This window comes from Bison bison, unplaced genomic scaffold, assembly GCF_000754665.1.
Source record: "Bison bison bison isolate TAMUID 2011002044 unplaced genomic scaffold, Bison_UMD1.0 scf7180017864314, whole genome shotgun sequence".
Lineage (NCBI taxonomy): Eukaryota > Metazoa > Chordata > Mammalia > Artiodactyla > Bovidae > Bison > Bison bison.
The window spans coordinates 1,156,008-1,165,284 of NW_011494886.1; the positions used below are offsets into that span (position 1 = coordinate 1,156,008).

Here is a 9,277-nt window from a genome sequence, read left to right on the forward strand (position 1 = left end):
CTATTTTAAAAAGAATAAGTTTATTTTTGTTGTATAACATATATCTGTGTCTGCAATATAGTATGATGTAAACAAAGCACAGGTTAGAGTGCATGTGGTAGAGTGCGTAGAGAGCATCCATCTTCTTCATATATACATATTTATGTGGTTGTCTAGAAGAATATAAGACAAAATATAAGTACTTCAGTCTGTCTTTGGGTGCTTAGAATGCCAACTGATTTTTATTGATTTATTTTTATCCTTTTAAAGTGTTTTCTTATAATGAGCAGTTGTCATTAGAAAAACGGATTGCATTAAAACTAGTCCTCAACAGATGGACTGAGCATGATAGAAATGATGGTGATAAAACAGATTGTTGTGTGAAAAGTCTCATGAAATTCTTTCTCCTCTATTAGATGATAATTCTCAAGATTCAAAAAATTTGAGTGCAAACCAAAAGAAGGACCTTCATTCTCATGGAGGCAGGGCCACTACCTGTACCTAATTGGTTCACTTCCAGTTGGAAGTCCAGTGATCCCTTGATGATTACTCCTGGGGAGGGCAAGGGAGTAGGACCCATTCTTCCAGCAGGAATCCAACTGTAGCTGGTTTTTCTTTCCTTGTATTCGGGTGCATGAAAATTCAGAGGAGATTTTATTCCATGTGCAATTGGATACCAAGCTTTACCTCCTCTTTCTTTGTAATGTCCACGCCCCCATCACACGGTAGTAAGTCAACTGCGAGGAAAGCTCTCATCCTGAGGTGCCTAAGGAAGTACAAAATTCCTAAGAGATCTCCTGCCTTTTTTTTTTTTTTTTGGCCTTCTTTTTTCAGTCTACACATGTCTACCTACTAATTCACCTGATTTATCCTACTAAAATGTTACTCTTAAGTACAATACTCTTTTGTTGAAAATCCAGTAACTCTCTCTGACATGAAGGAAAAAATCTATAACCTAGAATTCAAAACTCTCCAGAACTTAAAACTCATCCTAGTATGACTTTGCTTCAACACCCTCAAGAAAGCCTTTGCTTCATGATAACAGCTAACTCACTGCATTGACCTTGAAATTCAATACTCCCAAGTGTTGGCTCTTCCTGTTTTCTCTCTCTGGGATGACTTACCTCATGCTTTCCCCCAGATTCACTTCTACAATATAAAGCCAAGTTAAGATTCACACTTGATATGTTCCTAGCCCACTGATCTCTAAGAGATCACTCCCTTTTCTAAAGACCTGTGCCACCTACTCATTCACTTCTGTGCTTTATGTTACTTGACTTCTTTGGTGAGTGTGGAAGTTTTCTCCCCAGCAAAATGATTAGTTGTCTTAAAGACGTGGGCTGCATTTTATCATCTGTATTTTAAAATCACCTAGGACTATGCCTCTTCAGTAGTAATCCCTTAAGAGTTGGCACTAAATATATGTTTTTTTGATGAACTGAAGCATTAACTAGACTGTGTTCTAAGCATTTTGGTAAAGAAACATGTACAACAGTAGAACACTGCACATTCCTGTTCTTTTTATGTAAGTAGTTAAAGGGTGAAATCTAAGACTAATCAGTCATATTTTGAGTTAACCTCAGTGAAAACCACAAGAGGAAGATTATCTTTTGCTCAGTTCCTATTTCTGAAAATGTCCTTATCTCGTTGAGGGTTAGTGTTTAGATGAAGCATTTAAAAACTTTGTCCAAAACACACAATTATGGCTTGCCTCTAGCAGAAATAATGGGTGCCCCCACTTCTGTCTGTCAATAATTGAATTTGCCTCTGAAGTTCAAGAAGTTCAAGATTTCCTTTTGTGTGTAAAACTGGCTGCCTCTGTTTTCTCGGTATATGCAGCAGACCCGAATCTAAAGCAGAAGAAACACTGCAGTGGGGATTTGTGAGCAGGGACGATAATAGAAGAGATTGACATGACTTCACAGAAGAGTTATTTTTAAGTGGAGAGAATGCCTATCCTTATGCTGAAAGGGCCTTTAGAAAATATTCCTGGGATTGAAAAGCAGGGTGGGGGCAATTCCCATCACCGGGCTAGCAGCGTTGGTCTGCGGGGCGTTGCTGCCACCTGCTGCATGCAAACAGCCACGGAGGGGCTGATGCAGGGCTGGCAACTGCCGGATGCCAGGCGTGCACAGTTAATGTTCTGTGGGCATCCAAAATTTTTCTTCTCTTAGAGCCTGGTTGAGTCTCAAAGGAAAACCTGTCCAATCTGTTGACTCTGGGCCACAGAAGTATAAAACAACACCCAGGAGGGAGCTTTGCCCGGTAGCCACTATATGGGAACCCTGGGCATCCCAACCCCAATGAGAGGCAAGTATTTCATTAACAGTGAGTTTGTAGCTATGGAAAATAAATGAGAATTCCCCTTTTTCTGAATCTGAGGGATTTTTTTTTTAAGAGTTGCTTCACTTTACAACATTAAGAGATAGGAGACCTCTAGAAACATTAAGGGGAGGATATTTTTCTTAGAGAATTCAATAAATTTAGATTCTTATTGGCATCCAGTTAGGTAGATTTCTCTTAATATGAAAAGTAGAGCAGGTAGCTGAAATCCCTCCCCAGGCTTGTAATGTGTCTCAGTTTAATAGGGACACTAACCTACAGATCAGGGTCTTTGTACTGTATCTTCTGGCCTGTTTTTGCTACTATACTCCATCACTGTGATTTACTGGAATTTCTAGGAGAAAAAGGGCAGAGATGAAAGCATCAAGATCAGTTATATTTCTTCCTGCCTTTCATTCAAAGACTTTTAACTCCCTATCCCTCCCTGAAAATACCTGTCAGCCCCACTTGACCCAACAACTCCAGGGACCTGAGACTTACTGATGAGTTGAGGGTGGGGAGTAAGAATAGAAGTCTGGGAGTCCTGGACTAGGAAATCAGTAACTCTATTGTCTGGCTTTTGCAGGAAACATCATTAGCTGAGTAGTAATGAGTAAGTATGACAGTTGTCATAGCAAATGTTTGTAGTGGTGCTATAGAGGGTAGCCTGGATGTTCAGGAAGACAGTAGCCCTATTTCATCATGTGAAAAATCTCTTCTCCCAGGTAATTCTAAAATCTCCTGAACGGCAGGAATGATGCTTTATATCTTAGCATCATCCATATCCCCCTAAATCCTTGCAAGAGACAGATCAGTACATGCATAATAATAGGATACTTGATGACAACCTGCTCAGAATTATCTCCGCCTGACCTCAAAAGAGAAACCATTAAGAACACAACTCAGCCTCCTCATTTGTCTTTAGGCTTGCTGGGTGTTTCCTACATTTCAGTAATCAGATTAGGGTCACAGAATATTTCACCAATTGTTCATAAGATGGTATATATTTATTTTTATTCTAGGTTCATTAAACTCATTCTGTAATTCCAGCCTAACATTTCTTAATGTTGGAAGGTAAAGACATCCTATTTTACCCCAAGCTAGAAACCCAGGACAGTTGTATCTGGCAGGGAACAGTCATCATGTCCTTCTGTGAATAACCACACGTCTTTACCAAGGAGTCATTTCCCTGAAATCTAGTCTCTGTCCTCTGTAAATGGAAGTTAGTGGGTGGATGTTAACAAGCCTGGGAGCCAGTTGAGGTGGGAGATACTTGGCCTTTGGATTCTGATTGTTATCTCTGTTTCTGTATGGTGTTTGCTGAAGTACAGACATGCTTTTCTGTCATCATCAAAGCAGACGTCCTGCCCTCATGGTGGGAGACTTTCCTCCTTGACCACCAGCCTATCCTGGATGGAGTGGAAAAGGAGCCTTCACTTCTCCACCTTCAGGGAATGTGGGTTTCCCTGAAAGAAAGGAGATGTTAAAATTCCATTTCCTAGCAGGAGCTGACCTCTGTTACTTTTCAGATTTTATTAAAATTAAATGTGTTAATTCTTTGTCCTTTCACCCTGAAGTAATTCTGGAAAGAAAACATATTTTAAAATTGAACAGAAAGACTATTATGAAAGACGGTGAGCTTACATTTGTTAAACGACTTTGTGCTCTTGCAAAGAAATGCATGAAAAGCACATTATGAACTGCTCTGCATGATTTCCTTTTTTTGGATTTTAGAAGCAGTTTGACTGACACAGAGATCCTGAAGGAGAGAATCTTTGGATATTGAAAATGCTTTTAACGAAGGTGATGCACAAGACTTCAGAGAAAAATTTCAACATTGTTCTGTTGAAGGTTATACTTAGCTGTGAACCACATTACTTTCCTGTTGACGTCTCATTTCCTGGGGTCTTGCCAAGTGATAAACAGACACAGGCGTGTGGTGGGTGTGGGGTTTTTCAGCACGAATAGGGTGTCTGGAGTTTGCTTAGTTAAAGGTGTCTATTGACTTCCGTGATCATTATGAAAATGCTGGTATGAGGCCTTCAGGAGACAATGGAGAAAAAATGGACATACTGTGCTGTCTATTCCATCATCCAGATGCATTTGGTCAGGGGTAAGGCTTCTGGTTGTCCTTTCTTGTCACACTGGCTGCTTTAGGGAGGAAAGGGGCCTCTGGTCATTGAAAATGCCTTGTGACTACTGCTGGAATTGATCACCAAAGGCAGATTGTTACTAAAGTTTTCAGTTATGTATTTAAGTGGCAGCTCTCAGAGAGATGTAAGGATCTAGAAATGATTACAAATGAGCACTAAAAACAAGAAAGGAATGGGTGGTTTGTGCCACTGCTCTGAGACATTTTCACCCATTTCCTTCCTAAGAGGGTCTCTGGAGTAACTGGAAAACTATGCTTCTTGAAAATGAAATGCTCTCCAAGTGGTTGTCAGAACAACGCCTGAACACTTTTAAAAAAAAGAAAAAATCACAATGCCATCAAGGCTCAGAGCTTCTTGTTCAACTTTTTCTCTCTCTCAAATACTTTCTCTTTTGGATTTAACAAGCATTTCTCCTCCAAATACTCAGATCTTTGGGAGTTGAACATATGCTGAATTTTAATGAGGCATGTATAGGTATGGACCTGGAAGAAAAAGTAGACTCCTTGTGACAGCAGGGACCAGCGCCTAAAGGGCCTGTTTAAAATAGCAGGAAGAAAGATTCATTCTGCATTCCATAACATGAGGGTATTACTGTGAGCCTGAGTGTCTTAAGAATTAACTGTGCTTTTCAGATATAGCTACAAAGATTTTAAAGAGGATTTCTAAATCAAAGGAGACATTGGAATATAATGCTTTAGATAGGATAAGAGGTGTATTATCAGGCAAAGCCGAGCTCACAGGCAGCTACATTAAACTGCGCTAACCTCTGCCTACCCAAACTTCTGCATCCATAAAAGTGTAGTAATTCCCATTCGTCAAGTACCTTTGAGAGCCTGGTTTTTTCTCAGTTGCTTGTCATCTTTTTATCTTTTTCCTTTGTGAGCTTCAGTGGTACTTGTCACAATAATAGATCATGCCTGAAACAGTATTTCATGTTAATTCTAAAACTGAGACCTACACTATGGAAGGCATGTCAGAGGCTTAACATGTCTGAAGTGTCTTGTACCATTTGGTCAAAGAACTGATGAGAGGGAATCTTCTTTCATGTCTAGTATCTCAGTGTTGATTATAGATGCTGCTGCTCAATGGTTTATTTTTAGTGGAAACCCCTACCACTATTTCCCCCTTTTTACCTCAGAAATCCTAACTATAGGGAAATGATGGCCTTTTTAACTCTTTTATATAGAATGTCAAATTTCTTACTCTTCTCAACCAATTTGGAAGGGAGTTTGGAGGTCCTGAAGGTTATAGAAAGAGCGCAGACCCTAGACAACTGAATTCATGTTCTTTCACTGAAGTGTGACTTTAAGCAAATCACTTAGTCTCTCTGTGCCTTTGATGAATAGTGTTAACAGCATTACGCTTTGATGTGTGTGGAGGATTAAACAAGATAACCTATATGTAAAAGCCACCTGTAAACATGTATTTTTTAAAATTGTTATATGCTCATTAGTTACTTTTCAGCTTCAGAAAATAATATTTGGTGTTATTGTGTGTTATGTGCTATTAACTCATAAACAAAAAAGCCAATTATATTCATTGCAGGAATAGCTGTCATAATAGATTTACTAGTGGGCTTCAATCTTTAAATAGGCTTAATTTTTTTCATAGGTATTCAGAGACCTTAAGTTGTGTTTTGGACAGACCAATAGACCAAGAGATATTCAAAATTTACTAACTTCTTCTAGTGTCTTTAAGCAAATGTCTTCTTATTTGTGTTTGAGTTTTATGCTTCTTTCTCTGAATCTGGCACAAGTTCCCTCCGAATGCTAAGGCAGCCAGGAAAGAAAGTTCCAGCTGCTCCCTCAGTTCACCAGGGTAACCAAGGTCTTTCACCAAGGAATCCCTCTCTGTGAATCATGCAAACTGATGGCTCACACCCTTCCTTTTCAGGAATAGTGGAAGAAACATTCGGTGCAGAAGAACACATTTACGCTTTACCTGGCTCTGATGTCAACCTGACCTGCCAAACACAGAAGAAAGGCATCTTGGTGCAGATGCAGTGGTCCAAGGTCACTGATAAGGTGGACTTGCTTGCAGTTTATCATCCCCAACACGGCTTCTACTGTGATAGCAAGAGTGCCTGTAGGTCACTGGTGGCTTTCAGAGAACCTCCTGGGAATGTGTTTGAGTGGACTCTGTACTTGAGGAATGTTTCCTCCTCGACCACCGGGAAGTATGAGTGTAGCTTCACTCTGTATCCAGAGGGCATTCAGACGAAAATCTACAGCCTAAAGATCCAGACAAATGGTAAGTATGACTGCAAGTGGGAAGGAAGCATGTGTTGAAAGCATTCAGCTTTCAACAAGTATGTATTCTGAGCCAGCCATGTGCCAGGCACAGTGCCTAAGTACAGAAAGGTTGAGTGAAAAGAGGTATTGCCTGGAAATGAAGACAGAAATTGATCAAATAATGCTATGAATAAATGTTAAATTGAAGCAGTGATAAGTGATAAAGGCTACAGTGGTTTTGTGAGAGTATGTGATAGAAGCCACTGAAATGGACTCTGAGAAAGTGGCACCTGAGCCAAGGTCTGAAGACTGTGTAGATATTAACACTATTTGGGAGGTGGGAGATTTATGACGGATCCAGAGACATGAAACTGCTGTTGTGAAGGGCTATGCAGTGTTTGAGAACATGGGGAAATGCCAGTGGGACTGCGGTGCAGAATTAAGGGATGAAGTGGGAGATACAGTAAGGACCAGATCATACTGAACCTTGTCAACCATGTTCAAGGCTTTGATATTTATCTAAGCACCTTGGGAAGACATCGAAGTATTTTCATCCAAAGGATGGCATGACATTTAAAGCCTGATTGAATTTGTGTTATGAAAAGACGGTGCTGGCTTCACCAGCACCAGTATGCGAATGAAGTGAAAGGGGATGAGAAGAAAAGGTGGAGAGAACTTAGGGAACAACCCCAGTAAAGTAATGCAGAGGAGACAGAGTGGTTGTTTGGATAGATATAGAAAGAAGATGACAAATTTGATGCTTTGGGCATTAAACAGGTAGGACTTCATAATAGAGTGGATCTAGGACAATGACAACGGAGAAGGCAATGGCACCCCACTCCAGTACTCTTGCCTGGAAAATCCCATGGACAGAGGAGCCTGGTAGGCTTCAGTCCATGGGGTCACTAAGAGTCGGACACAACTGAGCGACTTGACTGTCACTTTTCACTTTCATGCATTGGAGAAGGAAATGGCAACCCACTCCAGTACTCTTGCCTGGAAAATCCCATGGACAGAGGAGCCTGGTGGGCTGCCATCTATGGGGTCACACAGAGTCGGACACGACTGAAGCGACTTAGCAGCAGCAGCAGCAGGACAATGGCAGTGTGAGTGAAGGAGAGAGAAAACATGCATGTGTCTGGCATGTACACCTGAACGGTGGTGCCATTCACTGAGATGGGAGACTAAGGAATCAGAACAGATTTGTGGGGGGAATTTATCAAAGTGGCTTTGGATATATTTCTTATAAGGCAGGGAAAAGTACCAAGGAGGCTGCAGAATGTGTAGCATTCACTCATACTTGCTTTATAGGGCCACCTTTGGAGGCAGGACTCCTAGGTTGAAGTTCTAATTCCTTTCTGGCTGGAACTGAATTTCACCTGGGGATTGGCATGTACATTCTCTGAGCCCATCTGAAAAATGATGATAATAATGGCTACCCTAAATGAGTTGGTCCTCAAGTAAATTATCTCTATACTAGTGGAAAAAATGAAAACAAAAGTACACAAATGGAAAATGCATACAAAATGAAATGATTTTAACTTAGGGGCAAAGTGACCTGGTGGTATAAGAAAAAAATACAACAAAAACTAACTCACAAAGGCCATGCTTAAAGAAGGCAAGGAGCTGCCCAGGACAAACAACACATATGGATTTATTATCTCCTCTCCACTTTTCATCAAGAGATAAGACCATGGTGTTGGCAGTCCAGCTGCAGAGCAGGACCTCTTCTACTTCTGCCTTAACAGTGCCCCAATTCCCATTGCTGTTTTCCAGGAAAAATACTTCATTTGGGGATGGATTGGGGTGATAAGATAGAATGAAGAGAAATGAGAAGATCTGTATAGAGTTTACCTGCATAATATATATTTTGAAGTCAGGTAGTCTGGATTTGAGGAGAAGACAATGGCACCCCACTCCAGTACTCTTGCCTGGAAAATTCCATGGATGGAGGAGCCTGGTAGGCTACAGTTCATGGGGTCGCAAAGTGTTGGACAGGACTGAACGACTTCACTTTCTTTATTTCTTTTCTTTAATATGGAGCCCAACAGAACATTTGCCACACTTTAGCACAAGTACATGTTGAACTTCACTTTAGACAAAGATTTTTTTATCTTCTTCTTAGAACTGTAAACTATGCTGCTACATATCTGAGAACCTAATGTTTATTCCATGGAGAATTGACGACATGGATAGGAAATAGGAGGTGGGAATGACTCGACATAAAGACAGCCAATGGAAAGGAGATATTGTGTCATTCAGAAAGGAGAGTGGTGCTGCCTTTGAAGGGAAATGTATTTCTTAAAGGGCCAAGCTTCTAGCTGCTAAAAACAGCAAATCACTGGGGAGACAGAAGTCACGTATACATGCTTTGTGCTTGTCAGTTCCCAATTGTCTGATTATAGCTTTGCTGTTCATCAGCTGGACCAGAGGGGAGAAAAATGGCATCAGTGTTAAAAAAATGTTCTGGTGCTGTGTATTTTGGTATAAAGGGAGAAAAATAGAAAAAAAAAAAAAAAAAAAGGAGGGGGAAACTCTTTCACCATGCAGTGATCAAAGATGCCTGTGCTCAGTCCCTCAGTTGTGACTGAA

At 40.6% G+C, this 9,277-nt stretch overlaps 1 protein-coding gene across 1 annotated transcript in view; it reads left to right on the top strand.

Annotated features, from left to right (window-relative positions):
• Positions 1–4,262: 4,262 nt before the first annotated feature.
• Positions 4,263–9,277, top strand: part of CD96 (CD96 molecule) — a 95,792-nt gene continuing 90,777 nt past the window's right edge. Inside the window, exons 1-2 of the mRNA XM_010852725.1 lie at positions 4,263–4,414; positions 6,348–6,704. Of these exons, the coding sequence (XP_010851027.1) occupies positions 4,354–4,414; positions 6,348–6,704 (418 nt within the window). The 5' untranslated portion in view covers positions 4,263–4,353. The remainder of the gene's footprint in view (positions 4,415–6,347; positions 6,705–9,277) is intronic.